At 37.4% G+C, this 18100-nt stretch overlaps 1 protein-coding gene across 3 annotated transcripts in view; it reads left to right on the top strand.

Annotated features, from left to right (window-relative positions):
• The window catches only part of temp (protein prenyltransferase alpha subunit repeat-containing protein tempura), a 97680-nt gene that overhangs the window by 24689 nt on the left and 54891 nt on the right, over positions 1-18100 (top strand). For all 3 annotated transcript variants that reach the window (XM_067137933.2, XM_067137934.2, XM_068225552.1), the window contains exon 2: positions 15012-15172. In XM_067137933.2, coding sequence (XP_066994034.2) covers positions 15012-15172 — 161 coding nt within the window. The remainder of the gene's footprint in view (positions 1-15011; positions 15173-18100) is intronic.

Here is an 18100-nt window from a genome sequence, read left to right as displayed (position 1 = left end):
GTATACAAATTATGTACCTGACCTCATGGCCTGTATTTCGGAGAATGTATAATTTGTTGATATTCTTTTTCTAGCATCAACAGCATACATGTGTACATTACTTTTAAGTCTAGGATTTTATTTCAACTTTGGATTTGTCTCCTCTTGCACCAGAGTTTTTGATGAGCAATCACCCTAATATTCCAGTTGTAATCTTATCTGTACATATATAAAATCATCTTTCTGTCTGTACTTTTTTAATGTATACCTAATACTTGATTTTTATACCAGACAGGACAAATAATAACCAATGTTGGGTTCAGAGGGGGCCTAAAACATAAAACTCAATCTATCTCTCTTACGGTTGGTTTTACACTAAAATTAGTCATGACAAAGTTGATTTAGAATACCACCTACAAACGTAAATTTTCCAATACAGTGAAAAATAAGGTAAATATCAGTGGCAGTCATCTGAAAGTTTTAAATGTATAAGCTAATAACCAAATCTATGGAGATCATACTGATAACCTCTTCGTGCATCTCTCTCTACTTCTTGAATATTAACCTGACTTGGTTTTTATACCAGAAGAAAGGGATCAAAAGGAAAAAGAAAAAAGAAAAAATGAAGCTACAGAGAGCAACAAAGAGCCAGAAAACAAATACAGCATGACAAGCCACTGACATGACGAGGCTGTCCACCTATGTCCCTCAGAATCTCGGCAACAACATTGACTGTCTTCATGACATGCTGGCGAGCTGGAAGGGGGTTGAGGAGTGTGATTGCTGCGTGGGAGACTGATAACCTTCGATCGAATAGGGGTATTTCTGTCGCCTTGATAAAGAATACTGCAATGCCAGCAAACTGTATGGAATGTACAGAAAACAACACTGTTCAACCCGGAAGAACTAAATAATTGTCACTGCATAAACTTGTTAACAGTTTCATGTTGGAGTTAGCGGGTTATTGTATTCACCCAGAGTATTTATTAGACCTACCAATAGCAACGACACCTCAAAGCATGAAGACATTAAACCCTTATTCAGAATTCCAGTTCTGTGAAGAATGCTCAATAAATAGTTGGCAAAATTGTAATCGTGCACGTGCTAAGTGATAGGTACAACAAGTACATACTCGAGAAAGCCAGCATCCAAAAGAACACAACAAATATCTGCTTTTTAAGCAACTTAGTAAAATTTCTCCACTTTAAGTAATTGACTTTGCAGTCAATTGAAAGGCTTCTTATGGGCTTACCTTCTCCTAAGTACGATCACCTAGATATTTCTAATATGGAATGTGATAAAAAAGTGACATTGTTGCTGGTGATTCATTAAGGCAGCTGTGGTAGGAATCCTGGTCGATGGAAAGTTGTATCCCTATGGTTCAGTATTAACATAAAGCTGAAGATTCATTGGTTATGTTCACCACGTTAATTCATTTAATTTTACAAATTAACATTTTTATATCTACAATATTATGAACATGCAAAAATCCTGAATAACAAATATGTCTTCAAGGAAAGACATTAATATGGAAGTACATAAATCAGGACCTCATTAGTTCGGACTTGGCTTAATCCGTACAGCTGTTCAATAATAATAATACATAAATGTGATTACACTGTATAAAGCTGAGTTAAGAGCACAATGTTGTAAACTACGCAGTTTGTGCTGCAGGTAGTGGCAGGTTGTTGACCTTCCCGAGGCCAGTCTATCGTTGAGTGTTCATACGTGACAAACTTCATTTTTGTCGGGAATCGCCCAGAATAAATTGAGCTGCTTTTCTTTGGATTTTTTCCAGTTCTTGAATCAAGTAATCTTGGTGAGGTTCCCATACACTGGAACCATACTCTGGTTGGGGTCTTACTGGAGACTTATATGCCCTCTCCTTTACATCCTTACTACAACCACTAAATACCTTCATAACCATGTGCACGGAGGTCTGTACCCTTTATTTACAATCCCATTTATAATAATAATTTAATGTGGCTGTTTCTAGCCGGGTGCAGCCCTTGTAAGGCAGACCCTCCGATGAGGGTGGGCAGCATCTGCCATGTGTAGGTAACTGCGTGTTATTGTGGTGGAGGATAGTGTTATGTGTGGTGTGTAAGTTGCAGGAATGTTGGGGACAGCACAAACACCCAGCTCCCGAGCCACTGGAATTAACCAATGAAGGTTAAAATCCCCGACCCGACCGGGAATCGAACCCAGGACCCTCTGAACCGAAGGCCAGTACGCTGACCATTCAGCCAATAAGTCGGACATCCCATTTATGTGATTACCCCAGTGAAGATCTCTCCGTATATTAACACCAAGGTACTTACAATGATCCCCAAAAGGAATTTTCACCTCATCAACGCAGTAATTAGAGCTGAGAGGATTTTTCCTATTTGTGAAACTCACAACCTGACTTTTAACCCCGTTTATCATCATACCATTGCCTACTGTCCATCTCACAACATTAGCGAGGTCATTTTGTAGTTTCTCACGGTCTTGTAGCTTATTTATTACTCTATACAGAATAACATCATCTGCAGAAGGCCTTATCTCTGATCCACTTCTTTACTCATATCATCTATATATATGAGGTTAAAGAAATTTGTATGTTAGATTCTTGAAGTTATTGAAACATATGACATAGAAAAAACAATTGTTTCTTTCGACAAATAATATACAACTATATTGTACTATTTCACTCATATCAGCATTTAAAGGCTTGATATTTGAACTTTTTAAATTTTTTCATCGGATTTCCACAAACGTTTGGAAGCACGGTGCCAATCGGCACATGTCTTGCTACTCTTCAAGAACTTGCTCCGTACTACATTTACGTATTTGATCTATGACTTCTTCAATATTTTCGGAACTATCGGCACGCAGTACTGACCCCTAAAATTATACAGTGCCTCATGAACTGCAACTGAAAAATACGTATTTGATTCTAAACTTCTTCTTAACATTGAAATTTCAACACGCAGTGCTCCCTGAAGTGTTTGTGCTTCACAAACAGCAACTGACAGAATTATTTAAACTTCACATCTTATTTACCTGTGCATTATCTTTTATACTTATTTGTGATCAGCTAATGATGACTAAGAATACTGGTTGAAACCGGTACCAATTATAATTAAGTAGGAATGTAAAACTTACATTTCGTACTAGAATAGTATTGAAAGGTTGAATCATATATATCTTCTTTCAATGAAGGAAAAAGGCGGAAAGGGTGAGAAATATTTATTTTTAGATTTGAGCCTGATCCTTGAACTAAATGATTAAAGGAGTGACAGTGATGTGAGCATATGGAAAATTCCTCAAAATAACCTTGGAAACAGGCTGTGCAATCCAACAAAATCATACCTTTAGTTGCAATGGGAATTTAACATTGGTGGTTTCTTAAATGAAGTTCCTGCACTGTCTTCTTGTACCAACGTATGAAATAACCAGCGTGTGCATCAAAATAATGCATAGTTACAATTATGAACGTTTACTTGGCTGCATATTTTATAACTTGGTAATTTTAACTAAGATGGTCTGCCACTTGGGAGACCAGTCATAGGTGCTGTGATTTGTTTCTTCATGTTGACAAGTGCATTCCACAAAATAAAAATATAATTACCATGTGGAGACTTAAGTCAGGTTTACATGAAGAAATAACAATTTCTTTTCTGCCAGTGGTCCATACAATACATTTTGTGACTGGACGTTTGGTCTCATGAAAAGGAAATACCGCTTGACAGATATTGTCTCGGTCATTTAAGATAGCACCGCTCAGTCAAAACTGAACGAAGATGTCATAATCGGAAAAGAAACGAACTGTTAATAAATAGGTATGACTGCCAACTTGGTTGGAAAAGAATACCTTAAATCACATCTTTCAGTCATTTTACTGTGAAAAAGAATATACCCGGGGTCATTATGTGTCAACAAAAATTGGACTGTCAAACTGTAATTGTGAAGATTTGTGAGGCAGATAATCTTCCTCAGAACATTCCTAAGAAGTTGGAAATAAACGGCATGACTGCAGAAAGCACAAAATATCTGTGCAACAACATTTAAGAGTATTGCACAGCAGACATGGGGGATTTGTTGTGCCAACGGCCAGGCGATATTACAGCCGCTGAAACTGAAGCCAAATAGCGAGGCGGATTATGTTTGCAAAGTAACTTTCCAGAAAAATGAGCAACAATTTAGTTTCGTTGATACATGATACAAAATAGATTAGTAGTACCGGTCGATTATAAAGTGTACTTGATGGGTGTTAAAATGGGAAGGGGCCGATGACCTAGCTGTTAGGCCCCTTTAAACAACCATCATCATCAAAATGGGAAGGGCAGAGTGTGGGGTAGGACTGTTCATCAGAAATACTATTGCACGCCATATAGTTTCCGTTAGGCACTTAAATGAGCAAATGTTGTGGGTAGATTTGGCAGTTGGAGGAATTAGGACGAGAATTGTCTGTTTTCACCATGTGAGGGTGCAAATGAGGATAAAGTTGACAAGTTTTATGAAGCATTGAGTGTCGTAGTCAGGGTCAATAGCAATGATAGGATAGTGCTAATGGGCAATTTCAATGCAAGAGTTGGAAACAGGACTGAAGTATATGAAAGGGTGATTGGTAAATGTGGGGAAAATATGGAGGCTAATATGAATGGGAAGCGTTTGCTGGACTAGTATGGGTCTATCAGTTACGAATACATTCTTCAAGCGTTTCACCTCTACACATGAGAGGCTAGGGGTACCAGATCCATAATAGATTATATCTTAACCGACTTCGAATTCAGTAAATCTGTTAGGGATGTGCAGGTTTTCGGGGGATTTTTTGATGATCTAATCTTTAGTGAATTAAGTACCTCTAGGCCTAGCATAGAGAAAGTGAAATCTGATTAGTAAGAAGCAGGTTCAGAATATAGAAAGAGATTGTGTGGCATACAGAAATGCGGTAGTAGCAACAGAAAGGGAATGCCTAGGAACAACTGTGTGTAAACATGGGGAAAAGCAAACATCATGGTGGAAGATGAAGTGAGAGCAGCTTGTAAACGTAAAAAGAAGGCATATCAGAAATGGCTCCAAAACAAGTGCTGATGCAGACAAGGGAATTGTACGTAGATAAAAGAAACAGAGTGAAACAAATAGTTGTTGAATCCAAAAAGAAGTCTTGGGAAGGGTGTTTTATTAACCTGGAAAGGCGAGTTCAGGCAGCTGGGAAACCTTTCTGGACAGTAATAAAGAATGTTAGGAAGGGAGGGAGAAAGGAAATGAACAGTGTTTTGGTAATTCAGCCTCCGTGGCTCAGACAGCAGCACGTCGGCCTCTCACCGCTGGATACCATGGTTCCAATCCTGGTCACTCCATGTGAGGTTTGTGCTGGACAAAGCGGAGGCAGGACAGGTTTTTCTCTGGGTACTCCGGTTTTCCCTGTCATCTTTCATTCCAGCAACACACTCCATTCTCATTTCATAGCATCAGTCATTAATGAATCACTTTGGGAGTGGTGACTCCATCGTACTAATAGCCTAGATCTGCTTCATTCGTTACATCCCTGACCCCGTCAATGACTGGAAAACAGGTTATAGATTTTCATTTCTTCAGGGAGGGAAAAAGGAAATGAACAGTGTTTTGGGTAATTCAAGTGAACTCATAATAGATCCCAGGGAATCACTAGACAGTTGGAGGGAATATTTTGAAAATCTTCTCAGCGTAAAAGGAAATCTTCCCAGTGACCTAGCAAATAACCAAGCTCATTTGGAGGAGGAAAGTGATGTTTGTGAAATTACGCTTGAGGAACTGGAGAGGATGATTAATAAACTGCATTGTCATAAAGCAGCAGGAATAAATGAAATTAGACCTGAAATGGTGAAGTATAGTGGGAAGGCAGGGATATTTATTAACAGTTTACCGTTTCTTTTCCGATTATGACATATTCATAGAGTAATAAGATTAGCATGGAGTGTTGGTAAGGTACCTCCAGATTGAACAAAAGCAGTAATTGCACCTTTCTATAAGCAAGGGAACAAGAAGTATTGCAACAACTATTGAGGTATCTCATTGATTAATATACCAGGCAAAGTATTCACTGGCATCTAGGAAGGGAGGGTGCAATCAGTGGAGTATGCGCCCAGTAATAGAAAAATGCTATGAGAAAAATAGACAGTTAAGTTTAGGTTTCGTAGATCTAGAAAAAGCATATGACAGGGTACCGAAGGAAAAAGTGTTCGCCATACTGGGGGACTGTGGAATTAAGGGTAGATTATTAAAATCAATCAAAGGCATTTATGTTGACAATTGGGCTGCAGTGAGAATTGATGGTAAAATGAGTTCTTGGTTCAGGGTACTTACAGGGGTTAGACAAGGCTGTAATCATTCATCTTTGCTGTTTATAGTTTACGTGGATATCTGCTGAAAGGTATAAAGTGGCAGGGAGGGATTCAGTTAGCTGGAAATGTAGTAAGCAGTTTGGCCTATGCTGACGACTTTGTCTTGATGGCAGATTCTGCCAAAGGCCTGCAGTCTAATATCTTGGAAATTGAAAATAGATGCGATAAGTATGGTAATCAAAGACTAAATTGATGTCAGTAGGTAAAGAATCCAAGAGAATTGAATGTCAGCTTGGTGATACCAACCTGGAACAGGCAGATAATTTCAATTATTTAGGATGTGTGTTCTCCCAGGATGGTAGTACAGTAAGTGAGATTGTTTCAAGGTGCAGTAAAGCTAATGTAGTGAGCTTGCAGTTGCAATCAACAGTATTCTGTAAGGTGGAGGTCAACTCCCGAAAGAAACTATCTTTACATTGGTCTGCTTTCAGACCTACTTTGCTATAGGGAGTGAAAGCTGGGTGGAATCAGGATATCTTATTCATAAGCTAGAAGTAAGAGACATGAAAGTAGCGAGAATGTTTGCTGGTACAAACAGGTGGGAACAATAGCAGGAGTGTACTATGAATGAGGAGATAAAGGCTAAGTTAGGAATGAACTCAATGGATGAAGCTGTACGCATAAACTGCCTTTGCTAGTGGGGTCATGTGAGGCGAATGGAGGAGGATATGTTACCTTGGAGAATGATTACTCTGTTGTGGAGGGTAAGGGAAGTAGAAGGAGACCAAAGCGATGATGGTTAGACTCATTTTCTAACAATTTGGAGGTAAGAGGTATAGAACTAAACGCGGGCACAGAACCAGTTACATACAGAGGATTATGGCGGGAATGAGTAAATTCACAGAGTCTTGCAAACTGAACGCTGAAAGGGATAACGGTGTATAATGATGTATGTATGTATCTTATTTGTACCTATACCTATGTGTATATGAGTGCCACAAGACTGAAACCTTCCTTTTTTCACTGTTTTGAAATTTTGAACATGTTTGCATATTTAATTTCTGGAGTATAAAACTCATAAATATTTATGAAAATTATTTTATACTTTTATAGCTTACCAGGTTTATGCACCATTTCTGTGAATTTGTTATTAATAGTCCATACACAGATCTGTAGTATATAAATCTGTTGATACACTGAATTGCTTATACCCTTGTATAAGCACTGTATAGGGGCAGGTGATGAAGAAAGAAATGAGTGATTATATTTTAATGTGCTTGCTGTCTGCAATAATATAATAGTGGTAGAATGTTCAACATTTCCAATAGAGAAGCACGCTTTGAAAAAATGGAAAATTGCTTTATCTCCACAATATTTTTATCATAGAAGACATGGTCCACCTTCATAGTGTAACAGTTAGTGGTTAGCTGCCGTCCTCAGGGGCCCGGGTTCGATTCCCGGTACTGCCAGAAATTTAAGAACAGCAGGAGGGCTGGTATGTGGTTGAAATCGTACATGCAGCTCACCTCCATTGGGGGTGTGCCTCAAAAGAGCTGCACCACCTCAGGATGAGGACACGAGTTTGCATTGCATAGGCGACGTGGATTATTTAGAGGTTATAAAGGTTGAAAATCTTTATAAAATGTACAGGCAGAAGGAAACACAGTTACAAAGATTGGATACACGTGAAAGTTAATGTGTGACCCAAGGAAATGTACTAAGCAATATATGTACATTGATTTACCCTCCGATATGGCACACGACCATATCAAATTTAGACAGTGGAGCTTCATATTGGGCCTCCCACTATATAGGACAAATGCTGTTGAATAGATAGCAGTGCTTTGTAGCATTGTGAGAAATGGAATCCACTCCATATTCTTCAAAAACTTCTTCTGAATAAAGAATGAAACTGGTGGTTTTCAACCTCAGTTTCAGAAAAAAGCACTCGTGATGGCTCAAGTCGTAACGGCGTCAAATTCACTCTTACGACTTTGGAAAAAATTATAGTGGACATTTTAAAAGATTCAGTGACAATCTTAAATCATCACTTATACTACTTGTAAGTGATAAATCATCTAGTGTTCCTTTCTGTACAATAATTTTAATATTTTTGGTTATCATAGGCACAGGCCAGAGTAAAGTGTAGCTTTCACCGAAGTCCCAGTCTCATCCATGGCTGTGACAATATGGAAGCTGCTGGGGTATGGGTGGTGCTGAGTAATAGCATTCAGAGCACGACTAGTGCATCTGCGTGTTATGAAAGGTGTTGCTCATAGGGTCAGTTGTTCTGCAATAGCACTTTCTGACCCAGTGAGGAAAGCAATGGCAAACTACCTCGCTCCTCGTCTTGCCTAGTACACCTCATTTTGCTGCTGCCATTGGTTTTTGCGGTTTCCTTATAACCGCATAACCTAACAGACAGACATCATCACCTAAATTGTAAAAATTCAGGATCCTTGTGGCCATTCATGCTTTATGAACTGATGTCTTTTGAACTATATATACATGATTTCAGAAAAAAGTAATTTTAATTTTGGTAATAGTAACTTTAATTTCAGAAACCAGATTAGTATATTATTATATATTAGTATTATTCTCAGCCTGAGAGGCGTAACAATGCTATGGTTGTTTTGGTGACGAGTAAACAGGCTGCACTATTCCGTATTGTTTCATATACAGCATTTAAGTAATGTGAATTTTACTTGTGCAATATGAAAAACAGAGAAGTTATTCAACTTCAAAGAGGAAAATATACAAAGGTATCCGAGGAATGTCATAACTGAATTCTGAACACAGCAGAAAATGGTGAAACTGGAAACAGGTGGCTACAGCTAATGGAATAAAGTACAGGACAGCTTATGACTGCTCGAGGAAAGGTAGTATTCTACAAAAAGAACGTGGCAGTAAGTGGCATCCCAAACTGTCTGAAGATGATTGTGTTAAATTGAAAACTAAAAGGAGACAGTACGTAGAAAAAATACCGGAATTTTTTGGCCAGCAGAAGCATGTAGTATTCATTTAGTATTCATTGATGAAACAAATTTCAACCTGGTTTATACTGTAGAAGAAGTATGGGACGTGCAAGACGCGGAGAAAACGCCGTTGTTAAGGTACCGAACAGTAAAGGACCAAATATTCATAGTGTTACGCTTTTTTTGTTTCTTCCACAGGATTAGAATTCTGGCAACGCAAAGTAGGTGCATTCAGGAAAGAACACTTCCTTAAGTTTTTGAGGCACTGTATACGAGTAGTGGTAAATAATGGACGTCGTAGAAGACATTGTTGTTTTAGACAACGCTCCAGCTCATTCCCATTGTGAGGAAATACTACAAGAACAGGAGTTTACTGGGTTGCACATTTATCGGCTAGCACCTTACCGCTTCATGTTGAACACATTTGAATATGTGTGGAGTGTTGTAAGGTCATATTTTAAGCAACATCAGAGTGAGACCCGTGACATTTTAATGAGAGGTGATCCAGCCATGATGCAAATTGAATTCAGACTTTGCCACCTGGAGATTATTGCTGGTGGTGCAATACAAACCATCACCGCTCAGATGTGCCTACGGTCTGTCAACCACCTGCAGATGCATTACCTGCTGTTGTGCGAATGGACGATATTATTGTGGAAAACTAAAAAAAAAAAAAGAGAGTATAAAGTGAGAAACTTGTTTAGTTATTAATTATTAACTTATTTAATTTATCTTTATGCACAGAATTTTTTTAGGACTATATAGAAAATGTAATTTTCATTTATCATATTTATTCTGAAATTAAACAGACTTTTTTCTGAAATTGAAGTTACTTTTTCTGAAGTTGAGATTAGTTTTTCTGAAATTAAACTTACTTTTACTGAAATTGAGGTTGAAAACCAATATAAGTTATGATGGAGATTATCCTCTTTCTAGTATGTTAGTTATAATGTAGCATATTCTTAAGGTATAGGATGAATTTGTTACAAATTAGAAGCAAACATATTTCATATACACTGTAAAATACAGTATTCAATATACAGAATGAACTATTTTACTGTTTCATTTGTCATGAAGTAATGATATAGCCCAGTTAGTATTTCGTACACTTTGCTTGTATTCATAAAGGTTCTCTTTTTCTCCTACCACTGTTACTGGACTGCAGTTAGACAGTAATATTTCATTTCTTGCCTACTTATCTACATACCAAGTTGTGTAGCAGTTTTGTGTAGGAAAATTCATTCATTCATTCATTATTTATTTACCATAAACCTTTACAGTATGTATGGAAGGCCAGGGGAAAAGGACAACCCCCCTACACGTAGTGCCCCCTGACCTTTGAAATAATTACCTAAATCCTAAAATAAAACAGTCATATACACTATTTACAGGTAAAGTAACAAAGTATAGCCTAATATATACCTATTTCTCATTTATACAACCTTTCACTCCCTCATTCATTCTTCCACATATTCACATGCATTTTCTCACCGTATGTGCTTCCTAACGTAACATTTAATTATATTTACATTTCTACATTTAATGTTGGTGGGTAGATCGTTCCAAAGCCGCGCTGTACTAGCAAAGAAACCTAGTTTGTAGGACTCAGTTCGCGCAAAGGGAGGTATGAGGCACACTCCTTTGCCTCTACGGACGGAGCTGTAAGATAAGGAGAGTCGAGGGAATGGTGAAAGGTGAATGGCCCCTGTGAGGGACTTGTGTAAGAAGGTGATGTTGCATTGTTTATACAAGGAGGCGATTGACGGGAGGGAAGACGGGCAGCTGTTCTTGTTAATTAGTCGTTCAGCGCGACGTTGGATTCCTTCTAGCTTGTGAAGGTTAGCTGCAGTGGTAGGGTGCCAAACAGGTAGACCATACGTTAGTATAGGTCTCACTAGTGTCAGGTAATAAGCCGTCCGTATAGCATTCGACTTGCAACCACGGAGGCTTCTGTGCATAAAACCGAGCACCCTGGCAGCTTTGCATCTCACTTCCTCTGTTTGTGCGTTCCATTTTAGTTGTTCAGAAATGGTTATTCCTAACAAATGCATAGTTTTAACTCGCTCAATATGTGCATTATTAATGGTATATATACATTCTACTGGGTGTCGAGACCTACTTAACCTAATAGTTAACTAAACACCTAGTTACCACATTATCAATTGGATTACATGTCCATTCTAAGAAATAATATATAGAATCATAAGCCCCTTCATATAGTTTGTTCTACATTTTATTTTTATAAACATGAAGTATTATAACAAAGGTTTACTTCACAATTTTTCCTCCTTAGTTTTCAATTAGAAATGGATTAAAAAAATTGTGTTTGATATTGTTGTCCATTACTTAGTAATGATAAACAAGTTTATTTTAATAAGTATATTATATTACATATTGATGAATATGGTTGATTTAAAACATAATTATTGTATCAGTAGTAATAATAACAATAATTTGTGTGTGTTTTTTTTGTTTTGTTTTACAAATTGCTTTACATCGCACCGACACAGATAGGTCTTATGGCGATGATGGGACAGGAAAGGGGTAGGAATGGGAAAGAAGCATCCGTGGCCTTAATTAAGGTACAGCCCTGGCATTTGCCTGGTTTGAAAATGGGAAACCATGGAAAACCATCTTCAGGGCTGCTGACAGTGGAGTTTGAACCCACTTATCTCCCGAATACTGGATACTGTTGCAAGTAACTAACCTCATATTTTAATCTGTTTAGTTACAACAAACAATGTTTTATTATAAACCACCTATTCAATACATCAAAATGTTATTACATTTAGAGTTTCCTCATTAATATGAAGTTATATGCGGGACATGTTTCGCTCCTTTATAGAGCATCATCAGCCAATCTAAAAATATCATAGAACGCAGAATCATTGGTAGCGTGCCTTATTAACAAGGACTTAATAATGGAAAAGTTGATAAAAATACATTCATTTAAAATTATGGTAGATTAAGTTTGCTCTCACATATTTACAAACAATTAGTATGTCTAAAATCTTGAAGAATGACTTGTGATTCAATCTTCAGAACTAATAATTAAGTTATAGTCATTTAAAACTTGAAAATGGGATCGTGCTAAAAGTTTGTTATCCTTTGAGGATAAGTCTATAAAATTCTAAGATCTCGTCATCTTGATTATTGAAACGTGACAGAATAAACCTTAGTCTTCACAAAGTTTTAACTCTTGTTGTCATTTCACACCAGCAATGTTGAATAAGTATGTACTAGTTGACATCAATGACCAAAGATTTGAAGCAATGAATTAAAATGAAGCATAGTTGAAAAGGACGTAATTCAACGAACTGTGTAACTAAAAGTTGTTAAAGACTATCGCTTGTTGGCATGTCCCTCCAGTTACTGCTTGTCTGTCTGGTGTTGTCTAAAGTTGCATAGCGAGTGCCTGTTTTTCCGCGTTGGAGGGACATGCCAACAAGCAAACAGCTCGAATGACACCAAGAGTTTAAACTTTGTGAAGACTAAAGTTTATCCTGTCTCATGTTGCAGTCATCAAGATGACGAGATCTTAGAATTTTATAGACTCCTATCCTCAACGGATAACATAAACTTTTAGCCCAATCTCATTTTCAAATTTCAAATGACTATAACTTAATTATTAGTTCTTAAGATTGAATTGCAAGTCATTCTTCACGATTTTAGACATAACTAATTGTTTCTAAATATTTGAGAGCAAACTTACTCTACCATAATTTTAAATTAATGTATTTTTATCAACTTTTCCATTATTAAGTCCTTGTTAATAAGGCATGCTACCAATGATTCTTCTGCCTTCTATGATATTTTAGTAAAATAAGTTTAAAATTGTAAAATGTACAAATAATTTTTAAGTCATTAGTTATGAACATAAACCAACCTTTGAGATTCTAGATTGGCTGATGATGCTCTATAAAGGAGCTAAACATGTCCCGCATATAACTTCACATTAATGAGGAAACTCTAAATGTAATAACATTTTTATGTAGGATACTGGCCGCATTTCAGTGACTGCAGCTATCGAGCTATGTAATAATTTGTATAATGTTAGCTATAACTGTGGATTGTCTAAACATATGCTGTGGAATGAGATTGTTGTCCCATAACAATTTATTAATGTGCCAAAAGCCAGGAACAATAGTTGTCACGTTTAAAAAACCTTAAAGGCAACTGATCTCATCTAGGATCAAATTCATCATCTTGAGAAAGGACGGCTAACAATTAACAGAGTATGCCACTAAGCAAGTAATCATTTTCATTATGAATCCATATTGAAATTCAGTATACACTGATAAAATTGCAAGTATTTATTTATACACCCACCTATTCAATACATGAAATTCTTTATGATTAGGATTTAATCCTTGTTACAAATTCTGTCTTTGGGACATGTTTCGCCTGTTTTTCAGGCAGCATCAGCCATCATATTGCCTCAAGGTTAGATCAGGATCCTGACTAATCTTTATGTGTTATTTGTAATTTATAAATTGCAGTCTTAAAACTAATTTACAACTTTTAATTTTGTAATTAAAAACAGTTGTACAGTATATAAGGCAGTGTGGGTATGAAAATTAAGAAATTCTGAGCACTTTAAATTATTGCAATGATTTTTTTTTAATGGCATTATATTCAAAATCTTTTAAATAGAATGTCTAAACATCAAAGATGTCGTTCCACCTTGGAGATATTTGGATAAAAGACTATTTTACCATGGAACACATTAAAGCTTCTGTTGAGAAAATCAGGTTAAAAGCCTCCTGTTCTAATGAGAATGTATAATCGTAGAGGTCATTTAAGCTGTCTTCATCACTAAGAAATGCATAATTTTTATATATTTAAGTGTTTGTAGCTGAAATCTATGAGAGATTTCTTTGGTTATAAATTAACATTAATCATTGACGTAATTATTGTGTCGTCACTGTTATTATTTTCTCATCAAAGTTGTAGGAATATAAGGTGATTGATTGTAAGACTGGTTGACATCCTAGATTTTAAAGCTGAATAAGTTGTCAGATAGTGCGTTGGTCAAAAGGGGACATACAAATTTTAATGTTAGATGTTGAGTAAGTGCAGCAGTCAGATGCCAATGCCTGTTGATATGTCTATAATGAAAGAAGATTATGTGAAAGTTATTGTAAATACTTGTAATTTTAACACTGGATGTGCCACTAAGGTTGGCATTCACTGTAGCCTTTGACTTTTGATGTAGAGAAATAGTAAATTAAAAATAAATATGTGCAATGCAACTGTTATTTTATAATACCTGCTTAGGCATATTTAGCAACTATAACCTCCATATTGAGTGAGGTAATAAATTGAAATAGATATAATAGATATGCCTGGAGGATATTTTACTCTGTATAGTGCACAGGGCAGTACAGAAGTTTCCAGACTCCCCCATTAAATGTGCTGTGTGTGATGTTTGGCTGTGTATTTGAGGGTATATAAGAGCAGGCATAAAGCGTGAACATTCTAGAATGTGTTTTCTGTCAGTATGATTCAACATAGGGCATGCTGTAATAGCATAGGGAGCTCCTACATGCTATTAGTTACATGGCTAGCATCTTTGGAACAAACAGTAGCTGAGGCTGTCCAGAACTTTGGGCCACACAGTGTATATGTGTAGTGTGCAGTAATTGGAGATTTTTTAATAGTCTTTTGAGAAATGTGCATTGTGCACTTTTATTGGGTTTTGCCAAAGAGCAAATTTATCTTTAATGTTTTGTGTTTCTTTCCCCAGACGAGAATTTGACATTATTCCTGTAACCCTGAATCAGAACAAGTCACCAGTTCACCATGAGGAACATTGTCTTGGACTAGAATCGTGGTGTGTTCGCCATGTGTATTGCTATGCTTACCATCGACTGATGGATGCTCGTCAACAGAAACACCGTAGAACAGGTGAAATATATTCATAGAGTTAATTTTATATGTATGTAGTTGTAACTTCTATACACTTCACATATGAAGGGGACAGTTAATAACTGCTAGCTGTCTGGCCAGGGTCACCTGCTACAGGATGGAGTAGACCATATAGCTAACAACTTAACTCCAAGTGTTTGGTAGCGCTAAATAACTCAGCTCCGTAGGGCCAGTGGCTTAAGGCAGAGGAGCCGTCGATGACAGGTGAAGCTACACTTCAGTTGAGGTAATTTATCGTCATATCAATGCATACCTGCCAAGTATTCTGGTTTTTCCGTAAAATGTACGGATTTTGAGTGTTTTATGATTGTATGTTGTAAACGTTATTGCACAGATTTTAAATATCCGCACTTGTTTTTGCTTTCTGCAGTCAAATCAGATTTGACTTTCGATAGTAGCTGGTAATACAAAATGCAGTGTTTGAAATTTGACCGGTAAATGTATTGATAATCACATTATCGATTATCCCCATGCTTTTGTCATCTGTTCAACCTCAGCTGCTACTTCATTCACTGAGATGTTCCCAAACAAGTAGCAGACTACGATTTTGAAGAAAAGAAATCGGTGAATAGTAGCAGGCTGTGAATTTATATAAAACAACTTTAGTAACTGTGTCGTGCTTCGTAGCAGCTGAAAGGCTTTGTTTGTGTGTGGGTGCGAGTAACATTGGTGGTAGTTCTGAAACTCGTGGAATCGTATGACGAATTTGTAAGTGATTTAGTATCTTTAGTGGTGTTTGTCATGAGTTCAACTAAGATACAATATTATCGGTCTTTTAGGGAGGCATATTCTGCTGAATTTCCTTGTTTTATAGGATCTCAGAAACGCATTCTGTTCCATGTGCTCGTGTGATATAAACGTTTCTCACAGAGGTAGAACAGAATTAGTAATTCACATTAAATCTGTTAAACACATCTCCAATACAAAATTTAAGGATGGCAGTCAGAAAATTTTTTTTTTTTTACCTCTTCTGGAGTCGACCTTAATTTTTAATTTAACATAATATCCTGTTAGCTGCTGCCGATCATGCTGATGCTCTGTTTAGGAAAATGTCTCCAGATTCAGAAATTGCAAAAAAATATGGCTGTGGCATACCTGCCAACCCTTCAGATTTACCCGGAAACTTTCCGGTTGTTAACTCTTCTTCCGATTTTCCGATTTATTTTTACTTCTTCCTATTTTTGACATATATAACCTCCAGTACGGCCAGTACTCTTCCCCTAGGATAAAGGATAAAATCTTATGTGTTTGTGTAGTTTACGAAACCTCATTTTCAAGCGTATTTATTTGATGCTTTTATTTCATGAGTGTTTTGTCCGTCGCCTTCATGTATCGTGTTTTCCGCTCACCACAGCAGCGTGTGCGCTTTATACAGCTGGAGATTCAGGGCGGCAATCGTCCTGCAAGCAAAGAGAGGCTAGCGTGAGCAAGCGACTCAGTTAATCGGGAGGAAAAAATTAGTTTGTTATTGTGTTGTTCGCGCGCTGTTAACATTGTTTCTGTGCGTAGTTTCGACGAATTTGTAGGCCACGTGTTTTTTTCTTGCATTTCTATGCTTTCCCCCTCTGTCAAAGTCGCATATTAATAATGTATGGACCGGGCGAGTTGGCCGTGCGCGTAGAGGCGCGCGGCTGTGAGCTTGCATCCGGGAGATAGTAGGTTCAAATCCCACTATCGGCAGCCCTGAAAATGGTTTTCCGTGGTTTCCCATTTTCACACCAGGCAAATGTTGAGGCTGTACCTTAATTAAGGCCACGGCCGCTTCCTTCCAACTCCTTGTCCTTTCCTATCCCATCGTCGCCATAAGACCTATCTGTGTCGGTGCGACGTAAAGCCCCTAGCAAAAAAAAAAATAATAATAATAATGTATGGGTCATATTGTTTTGTATGTGGTAGTTTGGCGTATTTAAGTGCATAATTTTGAGTTGAATGTTTCTAAGGGGGTTGTGTCGGTGACAGTTTCTGGTATTTTCTTTTCTCGTTACGGCCAAAAAATGTAACAAACGTTATCTTCAAGTGTTCAGAGATACAGTACCTATAAATTTCCGTTCATTTTATCGTCTGATAAAGGAAACTACCGTATTTTCTCGCATAATTGACGCCCTTGCATAATTTACGCATTCCAATATTTTTGGATCCAAAGTGGGGAAAAAGAAATGTTCACATGTTTGACGCACCCACAATTTCGAACATCCATCACACAGCTCCGGATGTGTTTCGATATGATGATATAAACTACTCAAGTAGCAGGCTTCCTATTGCGAAAGCGGGCATTCCAAATACAGTGCAACGTGGTGTTATTATCTGACAGGAAATCCCACTGCACAAGTTTTACAAGTGTTTCGGGTACGGGACATTCTGTGATCTCAGAATTGTTTGTCAGTCCACAGTATTCAAGTAATACTGCATCATACGAACTCGTGGTGATCAGTTACGCCGAAACATACGGAATAGGGCAGCGGGCAGTAAGTATTCAGTGTCCAAATGAAACGTGCGCTACTGCGGTAACAGAAGTGCACTTCAAGTGGCCAACAAGTCTTGCAAAGCATTTCGCGGACCTAAAAGCAGCAAGTTTCCGCAAGTAGAGGAGGATCTGCTTAAATATATGATTTTATTATGCAACATTGGATAAGCCGTTTCTCACGAAACGCTGTATTTTAAAGAATGAGAAATAGCCGCTGTACATGGAATCAGTGTTTCAGATTTGTAGGTTAGCCGAGGCTTGATTAATTTTATGAAGAGCAGTGGAACAACAAATAACAACATTATGCCAAAAAATGACGAATGATTTCAACGAATTTCATCGCTTTGTGATTGAGAAGCGTAAAATGAAGGAATATTTGATCTTCCTTATAGGAACCGCAGTTCAGACGCCAGTCAGTTTCCATATGCCACAAAGTCGAACAA

This window comes from Anabrus simplex, chromosome 1 (assembly GCF_040414725.1).
Source record: "Anabrus simplex isolate iqAnaSimp1 chromosome 1, ASM4041472v1, whole genome shotgun sequence".
Lineage (NCBI taxonomy): Eukaryota > Metazoa > Arthropoda > Insecta > Orthoptera > Tettigoniidae > Anabrus > Anabrus simplex.
This window is presented reverse-complemented; position numbering and strand designations above follow the sequence as displayed.